Source organism: Oreochromis aureus, linkage group 20 (assembly GCF_013358895.1).
Source record: "Oreochromis aureus strain Israel breed Guangdong linkage group 20, ZZ_aureus, whole genome shotgun sequence".
NCBI lineage: Eukaryota > Metazoa > Chordata > Actinopteri > Cichliformes > Cichlidae > Oreochromis > Oreochromis aureus.
In genome coordinates, this window is record NC_052961.1 from 1,695,881 (window position 1) to 1,717,653 (window position 21,773).

A 21,773-nucleotide genomic window follows, 5' to 3' on the forward strand; every position below is an offset into this window, starting at 1 on the left:
ACAGAAATGAATGGATATTCTGAAAATCAATCAGGTTCACTTGCTTTTATTTATTTGATTTTCACTTTTTGTAATATATTTAAGATTAAGTTAAATAATCTTAAGTTAGATAATTTAGTGTTTAAGGCCAAACTAAATGGCTGGATAATTTACTGTGAGAGATGTTAATTTTCTTTTATTAATTTTTATTCAATATTTTTATTGTACGGCTGTTGTCTTTCTTGTTTTATGTTATCTATCTATCTATCTATCTATCTATCTATCTATCTATCTATCTATCTATCTATCTATCTATCTATCTATCTATCTATCTATCTATCTATCTATCTATCTATATATATATTTGGTCCATTGTGGTTGTTTTTAAAGTCCTTGACAAATAAAGCTGGTATGGTATGGATGCTAAGGCAGGACAGTACTGATGGCTTCATTCGATTAGATGCTCACAGTGAAGTCAGTCTGAGACGCAAACACTGTAAAAGTCATCCCACACCATTTTGTTCACCAAACCACCAGACTCCTCAGTTTAGAAGCTAACCACAGCTGCTGTTTAGACCTGTGACAGATGAAATTTTCACTGAACAATTGCAGTTTAGAAAAATGATCTATGCCATCCATCTATCCACCCTCCTCTGCATATGCAAAATGGGGTCACAGTGGGGCTGGAGCCTACTGCAGCTACTACAGGGCAAGAGACAGGGAGCATCCTGGACAGGTCACCAGTCTGAGGCAGGTTAACATAAGATATACAACCATTAAATTCCTGTGGGGAATTTAAAATCACCAATTAATCTAATCCCTCTAGCTGTTTTTGGACTGTGGAAGGAAGCTGGAGTACCACCAGCGAACCCATGCAAAAAGAAGGGAGAAGATGCAAACTCCACACAGAAAGGCCCCGGCTAGATGGTGTTACTGGTGATACAACACGTGCTCTTAAGTTTTTGTGTAATAAATATAAAAGCAGTATCTCTGCTGTAGACTGCTTTACAATTTTCCTGCTGAACTGAAATCAGCTGATTGTAGCAGAAATGAAGAGTGCACAGGAAGTCAAAATCAGGTTTGTTTGATTTTTTTTTCTTTCTTTCCACAAGGCTTGCAGATAACGAAAGAACATTTGTAAATCCAAATAACATGATATGTGTAACAGTAATGTAATTACTAAATTTGTCCCGCCCGGGTCTGGGGACTATTGGGATTAGAGAAATTATTTCCCTGCTATTGTTCATATTACCATGGCATTAATCACATAATCTCCAAGTAGGGATAGTGCATTTAAATGTTTAAACATATTGGCACCCAATTAAGCTTTTATTACAGGTCCAAGAAGAACCACTTTAAACTGTTGAGTTGAATCTATAATCTTAAAATGTTTATAGGCAGATTACATTGCATTATTTGAAAAAGGCTAACCTTTGAAGATAATCTGAGCCTAAAAGTCTTCACGGGAAACTGCAGGTTTGCAGAGTGTGCAGGGCAGGAAGTGAAACCGAAAGCAGAGTCTAAGTGCAAGCTAAGAGCAGGTTATTTTATTATGCAGTTATATCTTTGATTAAGCTTTGATTAAGCTTTAAGTAGTTGTGTTAGAGTGAAACATTTGTTTTGTACATTTTATATATCAGTCAAGATTATTACACACATACAGACACATATAGTTTCAGCTGTGTACGAGCGGGCCTTATGTCTGAAGATGACTAGAGGTGTGAGGTGAGCCGGGGTGCAGGAGAGGTCATGACACGTACACAGCACACAGCACACACACAGTATTAGACTCATTTGAGTAGGTAAGAGTTTAATCATGTTTTGCTTGCGACTGCAAAATTGTGCCTGCATGAGTGACAGTTTGTGCAGAACGTGTGCCTGATGTTCCAGACAGATAAGCGAGCGTCCGGGGACAACAGGAAGACACCTGGCTTCGAGGCGAAGACAATGTTCTTTTTAAACTGTGTCAAAAATTAACTGAACGGTTGTGGTTTTGGATTGACGTAGGAGCTCTTGAGTCTGCCTGGCAACAGAAGGGGGCTGTACTATTTCACCCCTATAAAGTCTTTGTTCTGACTATTGTAAGACAGTTCAACACTGAATCTGCACAGTGTTGGACTCCACATGTGTATTCATTAAAATGTCGTCTAATTGCACCCGGCAGGATCAGCGGTCATTATTTTTGGTCTTCCTCCTCAATTTCTGAACCCTAACAGGACCCAGGGCTCGTGTGTATTTTGTGTTTTCCTCTGGCTGGAAATCCTCGCACGTCGTCCGGCCCAGGAGTCCTGATAATGTATTATTTTCTGTGTGTAGTGTTGGTTGTGTTCTCTCCTTCTTTCTCCGTCTCACTGCCTATGTTTTTGTTCGCTCCCGGATATTTTGGGGCCGGAGGGATCGTGACCCTGGATGTGTTCCCACGCTGGAGGCTGCCACACCTGCCGCTCGTCAGCCGTAACTAGCTACAGCTGATGGCCTTGTTAGCAGTGCCTTACTTAAGAGTGTGGCTGAGCTCCATTTGGCTTGGGATTGTTACAGTGACCACTCGTCACTACAGCTGTTGACACATGCATGATATTACCCTCGCTTTGTGGATTGCACTGCCAACTTGTATGTGTTTGTGTATTGCTTGGAGTGGAGTGTGTTTCTCATGGGAGTGGAGTCATGATGTGGAAGAGGAGTTTGGAGTTGCTTTTTCATCTGTTGGACATTCTGCACTGTGTGGGGAATCTGGGGAGGAATCACCACGAGGATCACAGTGCCTGGGAATGTACATAGCTGTCGTTTCACTGTTCACAGTAAATGAAACTCACTTGTCTTCATCAGAGTCCTGCGTTCGGGTCCTACCTTCAGGCGCACGGTCTGCCACCGCAGTCTGGGACAATTCTGCATTATTGAAAAATGTAATGTGATTACAGTAACACATTAAAAAGTAACGTGTTACACCCAAAAACTAGTGTGGTGTCATTGTTGTGTTGTGCTTTCACGTGTGCTCTCATGTCCCCTTAACTCCTGTCTCAAGCTAGTGTTGTCTCAGTTTCCTGTTCTAGTTTGATAGTCTCGTGGTCCATGTTCAGCATGTTTAGTTGTGCTTCCCCTGTGGCGTTGCATTCATTTGTTTCAACTGTGTCCCCCATGTGTTTCCACTCCCCTCGTAACCCTTCTGTGTATTTAAGTCATTTGTCTTCCTTTGTTTATTAAATGGTAAATGGACTGATTCTTATATAGCGCTTTTCTACTCTCCCGGAGTACTCAAAGCACTCTTACTGACAGCTGTCTGTTGTCCTCGTCACTTGTCCATGGACTTCAGGTTCCTGGAGTCGCGGTTTTTCATGCTGATATGCTGATATTTTATTTGATTGGTTTTTAAAATTTCTAGTTCTCCCAGTCTAGGTTATTGTCACCCTTGCCTTTTGTTTGTAATTTTTCCTAACATCCTCTCATTTGTCTTCCTTTGGGTGCACTCCACAAACTCACTGGCCACTCGGCCTTGGCACAGAAGCTGATTAACCTGTTTTAGTTTCTGGTACTTCAATATTTTGGATGGTTTCTACACTTGGAGCTGAGGAGTTTGTCTGCAGAAAGGTCACTTTTTCTGAACCTACTTACAGCGGTATGAAAAAGTGCCCCCAACACACAATAATAACATGGACTGAACCACCACTCACAACCACCAGCACTTTATATAGCCTCTGTAGAAATTATCCACATATCTCACTTATCTTAACTGCACTACTGTATAGTTCTGTGTAAATAATCATTCTGTACATACGATAATTTTTAATCCTACAACTGTTTATAACTTGCATAGCTCACATTCTGTATAACTGTATATCTCATTTTTCTGTATAGTTTTTATTTCATATTTATATCCTGTTCATAGCCTGTACATACTTGTTAGTTATAGCATATTCATAACATACTTCATACCGTGTACATTATAACATACCATAATAGACCCATTTCTGTAATATACTTACATATCTATATTATTGCTAATATATATTGTAATATATCTATATCACGGCTAAAGCACTTCTGGATGGATGCAAACTGCATTTCGTTGCCTGTGACAAGATCTCGGGATCGATGGCTAATAACATCTTGGAGAAACTCGAGGCTATAAAAAAGGAGATTGAGAGACCAGTGTCGGAGTGCTAAAAAACAGCCTGAAATTCTTATGAGTTGTTTGCAAAGAAAAAATCACCATCATTATACGGCTACCCCCTTCGGCGCCAGCTGCGGGCTCAAGGCTGGAGCCGATCAAAAACAATCCCTGATAACGACTATGTTGTGACTGTTCCTTCCCATCCCATAAGGCCACCTGGGTTGGCTGGTAGACTGTTTACTTAGCCTGGCAGGGCGAAGGACACTGTCTCTGCTGAACTATGGACACGCACACACATACACTTACACTGATAAGCAAACACTGATCCCTCTCCCCTTCCAAACGCCTTCGATGCATGCTTGTTTCCTGCAGGGGAACACGGCGGGCCTATGTGCTGCGCTGGAATGATAGCGCTGTGCAGGGCGGCTGCTGTGTTCGCTTCGGATAACTCCTCACCCCCACCCATCCCGTGGCTTGTCATGTCCTTCATAATGTTGTGCTGTGGACATTCATGTGCTTTTTTGTGCAGAGGAGTTTTTTGTTTCCTGTTCTCATGCTGTCCTACCATGGAAGCACAGCATGAGTAGGGGTCTCTTTTTCCTCTTGTACTTTCCCATTGTAATGTACATTTCAATGTTTTCTCTAATGCTACCAATCTCCGACCTGTATCCCCATGTAATGTCTGTGTTTTATGTGTAAGGTCGGGGGGGTCCCATTTCACTGCAGGGCAACCTGCATGTGGCGAATAAAGCTTTGATTGATTGATTGATTGATTGATTGACCTGTGACATGTGCAATGACAATAAAGTTGAATTCTATTCTATTCTAACACTTTCATTTAGAAACTGCATTTTGTGTTTACTTGTATCTTTGTCTGATATTTAAATTTGTTTGATGATTTTGCATGTTGCTGTAGCTGGTATGTTCAATGGTATGTTGTGTTTTTCATGGACTAGTTCAACATTTCTTCACACAGTCACAGTTCATGGAAACCGCTTTCTCAATAATACTAAAGATTTTTGAAGCAATAATGATGCTTTCCCCAGTAACCAACTCAATTACACATTTTAACTCATTGTCCAAAGTACTGTCTCCTTTTTGTGCTCTGTCTCACATGTCTGTGAAGGTTCTCAGTCATCCAGGTCATCGTAGTCAAAGGAGTTTGCAAAGAAAAGCGTCTGGACTTCTTTAAGTTGCTTGAAGACGTTTCACCTCTCATCCGAGAAGCTTCTTCAGTTCTAAGGTCAAATGGCCGAGAGTCCCAGATTTAAACCCAGTGGGAGTATCCCCCCAAGGAGGGACAAAGGACCCCCTGGTGATCACATGCGCCCAGGTGTGAAAGCGGGTGTGGGACCTAATCAGCCAGGGTTTCGGGACTGCGCTGTGCACATTGAAGAGAATGGCAACCTCAACATTGAAGTTTACCGGAAGCCCACACACACAGACCAGTACCTCCTCTTTGACTCCCATCACCCTCTGGAACACAAACTTGGAGTAATTAGGACCCTACACCACCGGGCAGAACATGTTCCCTCTAAGCCTGAGGGAAAAAAGAAGGAACACACACATGTAAAGGAAGCACTGAAAACATGTGGTTATCCTAACTGGGCGTTCATAAAGTCAGCAAAGAGGCACAGAAAAGAAGATCAGACACCAGCGAGGGAGGATAAGAAAGACAGACGCAACAACGTTGTCATCCCCTATGTAGCCGGTGTATCAGAGAAACTCAGGAGACTTTTCTCCAAGCACGACATCCCAGTGTACTTCAGACCCAGCAACACACTCAGACACAAACTGGTTCACCCGAAAGACAAAACTCCAAAACACAGACTTAACAACGTGGTGTATGCTGTACAGTGCAGCGAGGAATGCCCAGACCTCTACATTGGAGAGACCAAACAGCCACTTCACAAGCGTATGGCACAACATAGAAGAGCCACCTCCACAGGACAAGACTCAGCTGTCCATCTGCATCTAAAGGTCAAAGGTCACTCTTTCGAGGATGCCAATGTTCACATTTTGGACAGAGAGGACAGATGGTTTGAAAGAGGAGTGAAAGAGGCCATCTATGTCCACTGTGAGCGACCATCTTTGAACAGAGGCGGTGGTTTACGACACCAACTGTCTGCCATCTATAATCCAGTTTTGAGTTCCCTCCCCAGACGCCTTAACGCCCACTCACATCCTGGGCCATCTGACCTCAGGAATTCACATGATAGGGTGGGGCCAGGTTTCACAATGGGCTCACCCGAAACTCTGGCTGATTAGGTCCCACACCCACTTTCACACCTGGGCGCATGTGATCACCAGGGGGTCCTTTGTCCCTCCTTGGGGGGATACTCCCACTGGGTTTAAATCTGGGACTCTCGGCCATTTGACCTTAGAACTGAAGAAGCTTCTCGGATGAGAGGTGAAACGTCTTCAAGCAACTCAAAGAAGTCCAGACGCTTTTCTTTGCAAACTCCTTTGACTCTGTCTCACATGGACATTTTCCATGCAAATCAGAACAAATGTGTTCCTTGCTGGCCTCCTGCCGCACCCTGTTGATTACCATACATTCGACCTAGTTTTTTTAAATTTGTTTTGTTTTTGTGATTCTTGGTGTGGTTGTGGCTCAGGAGATCTAGTAATTAGAGCGTTTGGTTGTCCAATCCCTGGCCGCTCCAGCCTGCATGCCAAAGTAACCTTGGACAAGAAACTGAACCCTTAATTGTTTCAAGTGCATTCATTGTTCGGTCTAGTTTTATTTTCTTGATTATCTTATGATTCTGTATTCTGTTGTGTTTGCATTTAGCTTCCTGTTTTTTCTTAGTGTCCATAGGTCTTGTTATCTCCTTACTCTTCACGCCTCTGTCAGTGCGCCCCAGGGCAGCTGTGGCTACAACGGAGCTTGCCATTGCCAGTGTGCGAATGTGTGTGTGAATGGGTGAATGACTGAATGTAGTGTAAAGCACTTTGGGTCCTTAGGGACTGAGTAAAGCGCTATACAAATGCAGGCCATTTACCATTTCCTTGTTTTTTTTATTACATTCCTTTAGTTCTGAGCTTCTGAGATCCTTATGTTTGTATTCTGTTCACTCAGTCTTCTTTATTTTAAACTCAGTCGAATATGCATGCAGTGTATTTGTCATCTGTTACTTCCGGTTTTAATTTGGTGGTCTGGAGTCTCTTGTGATTTGTATTTAGATCTACTTCCTGCAGGCTTGACCTTTGAATTTCCCGCAATAAAAAAAAAAAACTGTGTAAAATCTGATTGCCTGATAATGAGATTGGGGCCCTTCCACTGTGAGAGACAGAACAACATCCTGCCTGCCACACAGCCGTACCTTGACAATCTAAACTGGGAGGCAACTACAGAGAGTAACGCAAAGGAACACAAAAACAGGGAACCTGACAGGAGACATGGAACAATAACGTATTATAAAATGCAAAGAGGAGGGCTGTACATAAAACAATGTGTATCAAACTCTAACAGTAGTGCACAGTCACATACCTGCATTCATGACAAAGACCAACAAAGTAGAATGGTTAATTTTAGTGAACAACCAGCGTGAGCCCTGTGTGAAAAGACGGCATAGTTCACTAGTCTCTTTACTGGTAACGAAGTCTCACATGGAACGAACATCTAACCCAACATAAGGATGACAGAAGTAACCCACAGCACATAATATTTAACCAAAAATAACCAAGTCAATTTCTATTAATGTTATGGACTAGTAACATGATTTTTGTCCATGCCATTTACACATTCGTTACCTCTGCAGGAATCCTCCATCACTCTGAAGATTACTCACAATTCTTTGCCCTTCATAGTCAATGCAGGGTGATATTTGCAATAGTAGGTGGTGCCATTCTCCCATTGAGCAGGATTTAACTTCAAACTTTTTGAACTACACTGCTCGGCCCGCAAAAAGTCGGCAACTGGATTTAACTGGCTTCAGTACACATTTTGACCTACTTTCTCAAATGTTTCTCCTTTGCGTGCTCTGAGCAGAGAGACGTGGAGATAATCCATGCAAATGTGAAAATTTTCTATACAAATATGTTCCTGCTGAATTCCTGGTACACCCTGTTTTTCTGTTTTCTTTTTTTTAATAATAGTTTTATCATTACAAACATCAAACAGCTAAAACACCCTCGTCCACCTGCTGCCACCCCATTTAAAAACACTGTAAACACTGTAAACACTGGTGTATTGAACACCCACAGCTGTTGCTGCAGTGTGTATGTTTGTCTGTGTCGTCCACTTGGTCTCCGTTGTCTTTGTTCTCTCTTTAGGACGCTGTTAAATAACAGGGGAGTGTCACTGGTGGTGGTCAGAGGGCCCGGTGGCGCCAGTGTCCGGCAGCCTCGCCTCTGTCAGTGCGCCCCAGGGTGGCTGTGGCTACAACGTAGCTGCCATCACCAGTGTGTGAATGTGTGTGTGAATGGGTGAATGACTGGATGTGTAAAGTGCTTTGGGGTCCTTAGGGACTGAGTAAAGCGCTGTACAAATACAGGCCATTTACCATTTATTTTCTCTCTGAGCAGATCAGGGCCTCTGAACTTAGGACTGAACACCCACTACTCTCTACCTCACCTTTGGACTCCTGACTCTTGGTGGCGCTGTCACTTGGTGTTCGCTCGCTCTGTGGTATAGTATCACTTCCTGTTCCTGCTCAAACACAGTGGTGTTTCTGAGTAGCTTTTCTGCTTAGCAATTTAATTTAAATCTTTTGATACATCCCTTTTTCATAGTATAATCTTAACGTGCTTCATCTGAATCACCCTTTCTGTGTACTCACTACCTAATTTATAGCCAAAGTATTCACTCACTGTCTCTTTACTGTTTCGCTAGCTTAGCTTAGCTCGTAGCCGACTCGTTAGCACCATGGCTACTTCACCTGTCCCTCCTGCACTTTCCTGCTCATTGTGTCAGATGTTTAGTTACTCCTCGGCCTCCTTTAGCAGTAATGATACCTGTAATAAATGTAGCATATTTGCAGCTCTGGAGGCCAGGATTACTGAATTGGAGACTCGGCCGCACCCTTCATTCACCCGTAGCTAGCCAGGCCCCTGTAGCTGGTGCAGCCGAAGATAGCGTGAGGCCCTGCTAGCTGTTCCCGGCAGACCCCAAGCAGCTGGGGAAAGAGGGCGGCTGGGTGACGGTGAGGAGGAAGCATAGTCTTAAACTGAAGCCCCAGGTACACCACCAACCTGTTCATGTGTTCAACTGTTTTTCCCCACTCGGCGACACACCCGCCGGGGTCAAACTCTGGTAATTGGTGATTCTGTTCTCAGACATGTGAAGCTAGAGACACCGGCAACCATAGTCAATTGTCTTCCAGGGGCCAGAGCAGGCGACATTGAAGGAAATTTAAAACTGCTGGCTAAGGGTAAACGTAAATACAGTAAGATCATAATTCACGTCGGCAGTAATGACACCCGGTTACGCCAATCGGAGGTCACTAAAATCAATATTGAATCGGTGTGTAACTTTGCCAAAACAATGTCGGACTCTGTAGTTTCTCTGGTCCCTCCCCAATCAGACCAGGAGTGACATGTTTAGCCGCATGTTCTCCTTAAATTGCTGGCTGTCTGAGTGGTGTCCCAGAAACGATGTGGGCTTCATAGATAATTGGCAAACCTTCTGGAGGAAACCTGGTCTTGTTAGGAGAGACGGCATCCATCCCACTTTGGATGGAGCAGCTCTCATTTCTAGAAATATGGACAAATTCATTAAACCCCCAAAATATGACTATCCAGAGTTGGGACCAGGAAGCAGAGTTGCAGTCTTACACGCCTCTCTGCAGCTTCTCTCCTCCTGCTACCCCCAAAACCCCATCTCCATTGAGACTGTGTCAGCTCCCAAACAGACAAAAACAAACTAAAACCAGCAATAAACAACTTAAACATAAAAAATCACAAAGAAAGAACAATACAGTATCCACATCTGAACCAAAGAGTAAAACAGTGAAATGTGGATTATTAAATATTAGGTCTCTCTCCTCCAAGTCTCTGTTAGTACATGACTTAATAATTGATCAACAAATCGATTTACTCTGCCTTACAGAAACCTGGTTGCAGCAGGATGAGTATGTTAGTTTAAATGAATCAACACCCCGAGTCATTCTAACTACCAGAAACCGAAGCACAGGCCGAGGGGGCGGTGTGGCAGCAATTTTTTCACACCAGCCTATTAATTAACGAAAGACCAAGACAGACTTTTAATTCATTTGAAAGCCTGATGCTTAGCCTCGTCCACCCCAGCTGTAAAACTCAGAAACCAGTCTTACTTGTTATCATCTATCGTCCACCTGGGCCTTACACAGAGTTTCTCTCTGATTTCTCAGACTTTTATCTGATTTAGTGCTCAGCTCAGATAAAATAATTATTGTGGGTGATTTTAACATCCATGTAGATGCTAAAATGACAGCCTCAACATCGCATTTAATCTGTTACTAGACTCAATTGGCTTCTCTCAAAATGTAAAAGAACCCACCCACCACTTTAATCACACTCTAGATCTTGTTTTAACGTATGGCATAGAAACTGAACATTTAACAGTGTTTCCTGAAAACTCTCTGCTGTCTGATCATTTCCTGATAACATTTACATTTACAATAATTGATTACACAGCAGTGGAGAGTAGACTTTATCAAAGTAGATGTCTTTCTGAAAGTGCTGTAACTAAGTTTAAGAATATAATCCACCCACTGTTATCATCTTCAATGCCCTGTACCAACATAGAGCAGAGCAGCTATCTGAACGCTACTCCAACAGAGGTCGATTATCTTGTTAATAATTTTACCTCCTCACTACGCATGCGACTCTGGATACTGTAGCTCCTGTGAAAACTAAGGCCTCAAATCCAAAGTCCCTGACTCCGTGGTATAATTCTCAAACACGTAGCCTAAAGCAGATAACTCGTGAAGCTGGAGAGGAAATGGCGTGTCACAAATTTAGAGGATCATCATTTAGCCTGGAGAAATAGTTTGCTGCTTTATAAGAAAGCCCTCCGCAAAGCCAGAACATCTTACTATTCGTCACTGATTGAAGAAAATAAGAACAACCCAGGTTTCTCTTCAGCACTGTAGCCAGGCTGACAAAAAGTCAGAGCTCTACTGAGCCAACCATCCCTTTAACGTTAACTAGTAATGACTTCATGAACTTCTTCACAAATAAAATTTTTATCATTAGAGAAAAATTACCAATAATCATCCCACAGATGTAATATTATCTACAGCTACTTTTAGTACCATCGATGTTAAGTTAGACTCTTTTTCTCCAATTGATCTTTCTGAGTTAACTTCAATAATTAATTCCTCCAAACCATCAACGTGTCTTTTAGACCCCATTCCTACAAAACTGCTCAAAGAAGTCCTGCCATTAATTAATTCTTCGATCTTAAATATGATCAACCTATCTCTAATAATCGGCTATGTACCACAGGCCTTCAAGCTGGCTGTAGTTAAACCTTTACTTAAAAAGCCATCTCTAGACCCAGCTGTCTTAGCTAATTACAGGCCAATCTCCAACCTTCCTTTCATATCAAACATCCTTGAAAGAGTAGTTGTCAAACAGCTAACAGATCATCTGCAGAGGAATGGCTTATTTGAAGAGTTTCAGTCAGGTTTCAGAGCTCATCACAGCACAGAAACAGCTTTAGTGAAGGTTACAAATGATCTTCTTATGGCCTCTGACAGTGGACTCATCTCTGTGCTTGTCCTGCTAGACCTCAGTGCTGCGTTCGATACTGTTGACCATAATATCCTATTAGAGCGATTAGAACATGCTGTAGGTATTACAGGTACTGCACTGCAGTGGTTTGTATCATATCTATCTAATAGACTCCAGTTTGTACATGTAAATGGAGAGTCCTCTTCAGACACTAAGGTCAATTATGGTGTTCCACAGGGTTCAGTGCTAGGACCAATTCTATTTACATTATACATGCTTCCCTAGGCAGCATCATTAGAAGACATAGCATAAATTTTCACTGCTATGCAGATGACACGCAGCTCTATCTGTCCATGAAGCCAGGTAACACACACCAATTAGTTAAACTGCAGGAATGTCTTGAAGACATAAAGACCTGGATGGCCGCTAACTTTCTGCTTCTTAATTCAGATAAAACTGAGGTTATTGTACTCGGCCCTGAAAATCTTAGAAATATGGTATCTAAGCAGATTCTTACTCTGGATGGCATTACCTTGGCCTCCAGTAACACTGTGAGAAACCTTGGAGTCATTTTTGACCAGGACATGTCCTTCAATGCACATATTAAACAAATATGTAAGACTGCTTTCTTCCATTTGCGCAACATCTCTAAAATTAGAAATATCCTGTCTCAGAGTGATGCTGAAAAACTAGTTCATGCATTTATTACTTCCAGGCTGGACTACTGTAATTCACTATTATCAGGAAGTCCTAAAAACTCGCTGAGAAGCCTTCAGCTAATCCAAAATGCTGCAGCAAGAGTCCTGACAGGGACTAGAAAGAAACATATTTCTCCTGTTTTGGCTTCCCTTCATTGGCTTCCTGTTAAATCCAGAATTGATTTCAAAATCCTGCTCCTCACATACAAGGTCTTAAATAATCAGGCCCCATCTTATCTTAATGACCTTGTAGTACCATATCACCCTATTAGAGCACTTCGCTCTTGCACTGCAGGCCTACTTGTTGTTCCTAGAGTATTTAAAAGTAGAATGGGAGGCAGAGCCTTCAGTTTTCAGGCCCCTCTTCTGTGGAACCAACTTCCAGTTTGGATTCGGGAGACAGACTCTATCTCTACTTTCAAGATTAGGCTTAAAACTTTCCTTTTGCTAAAGCATATAGTTAGGGCTGGACCAGGTGACCCTGAATCCTCCCTTAGTTATGCTGCAATAGACGTGAGGCTGCCGGGGATTCCCATGATGCATTGAGTTTTCCCTTCCAGTCACCTTTCTCACTCACTATGTGCTAATAGACCTCTCTGCATCGAATCATATCTGTTATTAATCTCTGTCTCTCTTCCACAGCATGTCTTTCATCCTGTTTTCCTTCTTTCACCCCAACCGGTCGCAGCAGATGGCCGCCCCTCCTGAGCCTGGTTCTGCCGGAGGTTTCTTCCTGTTAAAGGGAGTTTTTCCTTCCCACTGTCGCCAAAGTGCTTGCTCATAGGGGTCATATGATTGTTGGGTTTTCTCTGTATTTATTATTGTGCGATCTACTGTACAATATAAAGCGCCTTGAGGCGACTTTTGTTGTGATTTGGCGCTATATAAATAAAATTGAATTGAATTGAATTGAATTCTGTGCTCTTCGTTTAAATCCAGACATGATCACATTTTTAAACTGTAGCTCCTAAACTTTGGAACAGATCTTCACGACATCTGAATCATTAAAAGAAAAGTTGCAATAATTTGTATCGTGTTTTAAGAAAAAATATAATTCTTACTAATTGCTAAACGGATTTAACCAATCAATGAATATGATGAGATCTGAGCCTCTCCCAGCTGTCATAGGTCAGCTGAGCCAGGCTTATATAACTTTTAATGTAAAGTAGTTTTATTTCCTTGTTCTGTTGCAGCTGAGATAGAAGATACTCTGCTTTTCAGGGTTTTTACGTGTTTTGCATATACATCAGAGGCACTAACCAAACAGTGTAAATCCAGCAGCTCTGTGTTTGATCCTCCATCAGCTCAGCTCTTCACTGTAATCCAGATCTCCTAACATGATGCTCTGCTCCGGACTCAGCAGCACACTGTGTGAGTACAACACACTGATAATCCTTTATTTATACATGAAATCAGCTGCACATGTTCAGTCTAATCCTTTTCTAGCTTTCCACTGTGCTGTACTGTGACATGCTTTTCTAAAGATTCTGCTTTATTGGATCAGTTAATCTAACATCCTAAATAAATGTTTGTATCACCTCAGCAGGACAGTTAGGCTTCAGAGTCCTGAGAGGAATTCATGGCTGATCATTTACTATGAAGAGTTGAAGTCAAACTGTCAACACAAATAAGTTTATTGACAAAAGTTGGAAACATGAACAGAATAAATGTGTCATTGAAATCTGCTGTTTAGAAAGAGTTTTCACAAGAATCCAGGTGTGAATGAAAGCAGCAGCTTTCTCCTCTTTGGTTTTCATGAATCTGTTTCATGTTTTGAGGTGAATTAAACTTCATATCAAACACACAGTCTGACACTGAGCTTTCTTTCTGTCTCTGTCAGTGCTGGCAGCAACGTGTTCACTCATCACTTCAGGTAAATGCTGTTTTACTGGTCACAAAGAGCCTTTCTGTTAACTTTCTCACTTCCATTTTGATTAATACTAACCATTTAACCTCACCTCTTCTTCTGTCTATACTTCTACTTAATATTGTATTTGCGTGATCTAAAATCTATACTCTATCTACTCACCTTTTTAAAATCCAGTGAAAAATGAAATAAAACCTCTCTTTTTACACATATATGTTCATCTTGAACATATATGTGTAAAAAGAAAACGTACGAGCTGTGATAACTGTTTCTGATAGAATGAAGATCAGACTGATATATGAAATATTCCTTTATTGGGTGAGAAAATCAGAGCATGTCATAACTGCTTTAAGTCACACAGAATAGATATCAGAGCCTTAAACAGGCTGACTTCTGCTAAATGGGTCAAACTGGGCAGAAAGTCTACAAACACATAACATCCTTATAGAATATGATGTAACACTATAGATCAACTTAGCTCAGAATATATAAAGCATATAAACAGTTACAGCAATATGATGCAACAAACACAGCAGTGCTACTAATCCAAAATACTCAAAGCTTCATAGAACTGAAACAAACATTTATTTTTAGCTCCATTCTGCTGCTGATACATACTTTAGGTTTCTGAATATTAAACTTGTTGCTGCCTTTCATAGTGTGTAACTTGAAGGCCCTGAGTACTTTCTCCCACACTGAAAACACTGGGATGATAACATTATTTGAACATTACCTAATAAGACTGATTCAGGACAGACAATTAGTTATGTTAAACTTTCCTAGCAGTCCTTCACAAACAGGGAACAGTCTGTCTATTCTCTCCATCTGTCAGCTGCTGCTGGCTCTTCCTCCTCCTCTTCCTCACACACTGCTGAGTTTGTCCTGGTGGATCATCAGGGGTGCAAAGCCTCACAGATGATGTGCAGCAGTGGGTCCCTCAGTCTGTCCTCACTCTGGACACTTGCAGTCGTCACACATGGAAATCAAATGTGTGATAAGCTGCAGGATTCAAACACAAGTGTAACTTATAAATACATGTTCATACTTTTATTCCACAATCAGAGAGAAAGAAACAGAGAGAGAGTGCAGGACAGACAGACAGGTGACAGTCTCAGGTGTAATCACTGCTACAAAACAGCACAAGAGAAGGAGGATTTAGTGTTTGTGTTATTACGAGTGCTAAACAAGAAGAGTTCCCAGATGGTACAGTGGACACATGTGACTCCTGTGATTAAAGCATCTTTCTTTCAGCTTAACGAGTGAACCGTCAGCTCGTTCAAACACACGTTAAAGTCCGTTTGGCTCGACACCACCGAACAGAGGCAGCAATATAACATAGCGAACATTAACAGTGCAGTGAATCCTGCTTGTGCCGTCATATTCAGGACTGCAAACCGAGCAGCATCACTGACTTTCAGCTTGTTGTGTTTGTGGATATATGACTGACTTTAATTATCCATAAAATCATCACATTCTCTGTGAGATTAAGGTCGACTATTGAACGGCGTATATTTTAAAGTAAAGGCTTTAAAACCAAGTTAGTACAAACATCACTAATGTCACATAACTTTGCCGACATGTGGCCAACAGTAATGTTTTAATGTTCTTAAACATTCGCACATAAATAAGTGACATAATATTCAGTACTTAGTTTTAAAAGTTCACTATTCAGCCGCCCCACTTCAGCCGCATGCCGATTAAAAAAAAAAAAAAAAACGGCATGCGGCTGGAATTGTGGGCCGCAAGGAATTGTGGGATAGGTTGGGCCACGAAGGATACATTGGACCCAGCCTTCATATCTGGGGAAATGAACGCTGCAGAGGAAAACTGGAGCGGGAGACTGAGAGACAGACTGGTTCATCTTCAGTGATGCTGATGCTGTACTGGTCTGTTGTGGTGAAGAGAGAGCTGAGAGTGAAAGCTGTCAGCTATGGCCATGAGCTGATGGTAGTAACTGAAGGAGAGAGTTTGAGGAGCTCAGAGGAGATCTGCTGCTCCTCTGTCCAAAAAGGCTCATCGAGGTGGTTCAGGCATCTGACTCAGACATGTGTCCAACTGGAAGGAGACACGAGGAGAACCGAGGACATGCTGGAGAGAATCTGTCTGCCAGCTGGCCTTGGAGTCCTCCCAGATGTGATGGAGGAAGTTGCTGGGCAGGGAAGGTCTGGGTATCTGTGTTTAGACTGATGTGGGTGTAGGCTTCACTTCGGGTGTGGAGGGGACATAAATTCTAAAAGTCTTAAAAAAGGGAATGAAAATTAAGAAAATCTTCTTTACCCTCATGTGTTATATTTTTATACTGTTTAAATAAATGTATTCATTTTTATATTTAGAAAACAGTAAGTCGAGGGTAATTAATGGGGAATAAGTTATCAACACATTCCCCATTAATTACCAAATATGTACAATTTATACATTTATTTTTTATTTCAGGCTTTATCAGAGCTCAAGTCTCCGTTCCTCCCACTGTGACCGCCATATCCACAGGGAGAGTGGTCACCTCTAACGGCCTCAGTGATCTTCACCTGAGCTGTGGTAAGATGGAAAAGAGTATCCAAGCATTCACTGCAGTGAGTTTAAATCAAACAATGAAGACATGTTCAGACTCTCAGGTTAAATTCAAGAAACTTAACAAAAGTATTGGATTAACTGTTTATAATTTACAGCCTTTTCATGCACAGTTGCTTGTTTTCAGTTTAAATTGTATTTTCCTGATCAACAAACCAACGGTGCATTCGTTGTTTAAAAAAAGCTCTGAGGATGTTGGACTGTGTATAAACATTCAGAAACATTTGATGTAGATTAGAAACAAAAACACTGACTTAAGGTTTTCTCCTTAATCAGAGTTAATGTAATATCCAGTGTGGTGGTGTACGGAGGTAAAATCCTCATTATTTATGGATCTGACTGGAGCATCTGAGGCTGAAACTGAAGCCTTAAACCTGAATTGTTCCTTTTCTGTCATACTGTGTCTGTATAACAGTGGGTGGAAAGATCATTGTGAGGTCAGCTGTGTACAGATGTGGAGGTGAAGTAACCTGCTCTCAGGGTGACGCTGAGAACAACGTCAGGAACAGGTGAGCACTGTTGGATGGTAGAAATGAGCCTTTGATTCAAAAGAAGAAAGAAACTGAAACCTGTTGAACAGCTTTAATCAAACTAACAGGAAGTAAATGATTACCTGACAGGAAGTTGTTTCATATCTTTAAGCTGAAAACCAGCTGTTTCTGTCTCCCTGCAGCTGTGATGGAAAAACAGTGTGTGACATAAAGTCAAACATTACTTATGATCCTGGAGTCTGCAGATACCTGGAGACCACCTACGACTGCTTCACACGTAACGACTCAGTTAAACCTGTGATTAGAAATGACTAATGAACCCAATCTGTACATGAATGATTACAGTTTCTAATGGGATCTGTGTCTGTTTCAGGCTACAATGTAACATGTCAACAATTCCAGTCAAACCTTCAGTGTGGTGAGAACACAGCTTCTATTTCTTTGTACATTTCCTGCAGTGAAAATATCACCATGGTTACAGTTTATCTCTATGAACTCTTCCTCAGGTGCAGGACAGGTTATAGTCGTCTCCTGGGCGAATTATGGTCGCCGTGATACAACCACGTGCCCTGGCCAATATACTATCGCAAATCTCTACGATGTTAACTGCTTCTGGCCAGGAAGCATGGAATATGTAACTAACAGGTACAGATGCTGACTCTGTTTCTTCAGCTCTCCATCTTCTCTCAGATGACACAGCACATTTTTGCTGATTCACCTTTGACCTGCGTTCACAGGTGTAATGGGAAAAACAGCTGTACTGTTGAAGAACCAAGCTCAGTAGACCCGTGTGTAAACATTTATAAGTACCTGGAGGTGTTTTACACTTGTCAGGGTAAGTAACTCAAATAAGCTTCTAAAAATAATCTTTTAGGGTCGGTACATTCAGACTTGTTTTTGAAGTGAATAAAAATGATAATTATTCATTATTTTTAAAAGATGAACCTTTCTGTGCTGAAAAGAATCAGGATCAGAAAAATCATCAGACACGAAGATGTCGTCAGTTTGTTTTAGATCCTGAGTGAATGCACACATCATTATCATAATACTTAATGACAAAAATGTGATTCAAATAAATACAAATATTATAAAATAATGGTAAAATAAAAATTAATTAAACCAATTTGACCTGTAACATTTAAAACAATGGACATTTAAGAAGAAGACATTCAGAAAATGTGTCACGGCTACAGCAGCAGTCGTGTGGGGTTTGTGTGAAAGGACCCAAAATTCAGGCACTTGCTGTGATGCAAGGGAGCTTTATTGCAGAAGGGGAAAATAACAAAAGCAAGGACAGAACTAAACATAAACTTAAACTAAATAAGAAACAAAACCCTAAACCATAACTCACAGAATAACACGCAGGGAAAACGTACGGCGGTGACACAGGGGATGAAGAGCAGAGAATGGAGCGCTGAGAGACGCAGAGGTTTACCAAATTACACAGACGGTGTGACGACGAACAGAGGCAAACACACACTATAAATACACACCAGGTAATGAGGAAAGAGTCTCACACCCCCCTGTGATGAGTCAGCCCATATGGAAAAGAAATTGTAAAAACTTATAAAACACTTGCATAAGATGTGGCCTATTTCATATAGTGAATCATATAAGGCTTATATGATTTACTCATGAAAGTGGCCGCTTTCTCATTACTTTCATATATTGTTTTAGTAAGTATCCAAAACATACAAGTTTCATTTATATGATTTTTGAAGGGATCTTATATCTGTTTTCACTCTTGTATGCTTTTCATACAAGTTAGTTTTTTATAGGTTCTGCAGAGAGTTGTTCGCTCTGTGCACACTCCTGGCAAACGATGCTCATTTTATTTCATTTCTGCTTTGTTTCATGAAAGCGGTTACAAATGGCGTTCACCTCTGAACACTCAGCGCGGATCATGACTGTGTGAAGAGTTTTAGGACAAAGACAAAGTTTTGGCACTGCGATAACAGCTTTGAGCATGCATGCAAGTGTATATTGAGCAGACTTTCTAATAATATATTACCCTGCTGAAAATAAACCTATCAGCAGCTATCACAACCAGAACAGGCAGAGGACAGGATTTTTTTCATGATTACATTTCATGAAATTTACATTAAATTGTGTTCCACAGACTATTAATTCACATTTTTATGACTCATTTAAATATTGTCCTCCTGAAACGGAAACAACTACATATGCCATCAGTTGCAAAAAAAACACTTCACGTTCAGTCACAAAACTGACACTGAGGCTCTTCAGTAAATTCAGCACATTAAAGTTTGTGCTGCTGCAGATGTTCGTTAATGTCGCCCGAAATGTTCCTCTTTCTTTAAAATTTAACTCATTTGATGTTTAAATCAAGTAGCTCACTGAGGTACATGTAGCAAGCAGGGGCATGGGTGCACTAGATTATTAATTTTTTTGTAAGTTTTTTGGAACATTTTTTTCAGATTTAAAGAGAAATAATATATTATATTAATAAAACTGTATTAAATTTTACATTTTGTAAAAACTTTTTTTCCCTCTGCAGGCCAATAAAGCTGGACATGGGCCAGTAAAACGTCTACACTTCCAAAAGTCTTGTTTCGAGCAGCACAGAAACTTTGCATGAAAGCACAGGACGACGTCAGAATGCTGACATGCTCACATTTCTCCCCTGCAGCCACCACATACTCCTTTAGACGCTACAGACACAAACTCACTCACTGCACACATAAACTATTAAAAAAAACACTATAACCTACGTCATCCAGGAGTTACAACACTGTAAAACATTTAATGCATTATTTCATGTTATAAAACATGTAAACCTTGTTTTATTTGACATTACTGTACTTGATTATTATTATTGCTTATTCATTTTTGCATTTAAGGTAATGCTTTCTTTCATTTTAATATCGTGTGTGAAATAAAATAATTTAGGTATGCATGGTTATATGTATGCAGTACAACTATTAAAACACATTTCTATAATGGAAACCATTGACCAGTTTATTTTGAAAGCCCTTTTTTCCCTCTTTTGAATATTAATTATTGCTCATTTGATTCTTCAATCGATGGAACAAATGATAGACTAGAATTATTGATAGGTGCAGCCCTGAATAAAATGCAATAGCTCTAATATATCACAGTCCCTGATATATTACACAAAAGTAATAAAACATTAAGCTGAAATTAAGGTGCCCCTCTTATCATAGTAGTAGTTTTTGTAGAGAGAGAGATGCAGACAGTAGGCTGTCCACCTACTACACTGCACTGTGCATTAGATGGAGGAGCTGTACAGAGAGATCCACAGGCAGGATTGATTTCTGTGCCGTTCAGTGGTGCATTATGGGTAATCTCAGTCTCTCACTGAGCATGCTCCTGTGATTGGCCAGCACGTCATGGAGTGGGTGGGAGGTATTGTCCTTATCTTGGACAGCATCCACCTCTCTGACACCACCTTAAGGGAGCCCAGCTCTGTCCCCAGAACATTACTGGCCTTGGACTTTGTTCCTGGAGACAGATGTTGCTGTTGACTTGATTTTTCTTTTCATTTTTTACCTCCACAAATGAACCTTCATTGTCTTCGAGTGGTGTAAGAGGTCTCATGTCTGCAATCTCAGCATAGATGCATCAAAGTACATCAGAACAAACTGAACCTCAAACTTTATTCTTTCAGGAAACTGTGTGGATGTGGAGTGATGGTTCCCAGTTTGACTTCATAAACTGGGCCAGTGGAGAACCAAACAGTCCACCAGTATATTGTATACAGATAAACCATGATGGTACAAACTGAATGTGGGCCTGTTGATGAAATGTGTTTGGATTTTATATTGATTAAAGTACTGTAATCTTAGGTCTTTATAAGAACTGTGTTTTGTTCTTTTTACATTAGAAAAGAAGAAAACATTCACTGACAGACCTCTGATTTTATTTCTGTTCTTCTTCCTTTTGATTCTTATTTACAGGAGGAGGTCAATGATGCATTTATAGTGAAGGGTGCATATACAGAACAGATGACAATCCCAAATTCCCTCTGCTGTTAAAAAGGTCTTAAAGACAATCACAGCAGTTCAATGTCAGAAATCCATACAGTCTCTCTGAGATGAAGATGTTCAGCCATTCATCGTTTTTTTAATTTTTTAAATTAAATTCTTCTGAATCGTTTGTTTTTATATACTGATGTTTCATTCTCATCTATTTATTTATTTATTTAGAGAAAATACCAACAAGGTAACACATTGTTGACAGCAATGGTGGTAATATCACTTCGTACCACAAGATGGGGCAGTAATTAAATATGTTATTTATTTATTCATATCAAATCAAATCAAATCAAAATTTATTTATATAGCACATTTAAAAACAACAGTTATGATCAAAGTGCTTCACAAATTAAAAGATAAAATAAGACAGATAAAAATAAGATAAGA

General features: G+C 40.7%; 1 protein-coding gene across 4 annotated transcripts; it reads left to right on the plus strand.

Moving 5' to 3' along the window:
• Window positions 1-8,676: 8,676 nt before the first annotated feature.
• LOC116327434 (L-rhamnose-binding lectin SML-like) lies at window positions 8,677-21,357 on the plus strand. 4 transcript variants are annotated; one of them, XM_039603991.1, is made up of 10 exons: window positions 8,677-8,720; window positions 13,749-13,815; window positions 14,285-14,317; window positions 16,745-16,846; window positions 17,295-17,388; window positions 17,553-17,647; window positions 17,744-17,788; window positions 17,877-18,015; window positions 18,108-18,205; window positions 21,020-21,122. In XM_039603991.1, the coding sequence occupies exons 2-10, from the start codon at window positions 13,782-13,784 to the stop codon at window positions 21,040-21,042; spliced, it is 663 nt and encodes a 220-aa protein (XP_039459925.1). In that variant the 5' UTR covers window positions 8,677-8,720; window positions 13,749-13,781; the 3' UTR covers window positions 21,043-21,122. The 4 variants fall into 4 exon arrangements, with proteins under 4 accessions (XP_039459925.1, XP_039459926.1, XP_039459924.1 ...); XM_039603992.1 differs by lacking the exons at window positions 8,677-8,720; window positions 21,020-21,122 and adding an exon at window positions 21,309-21,357 and having other exon boundaries at window positions 13,542-13,815; XM_039603990.1 differs by lacking the exon at window positions 8,677-8,720 and having other exon boundaries at window positions 13,542-13,815.
• Window positions 21,358-21,773: the final 416 nt, after the last annotated feature.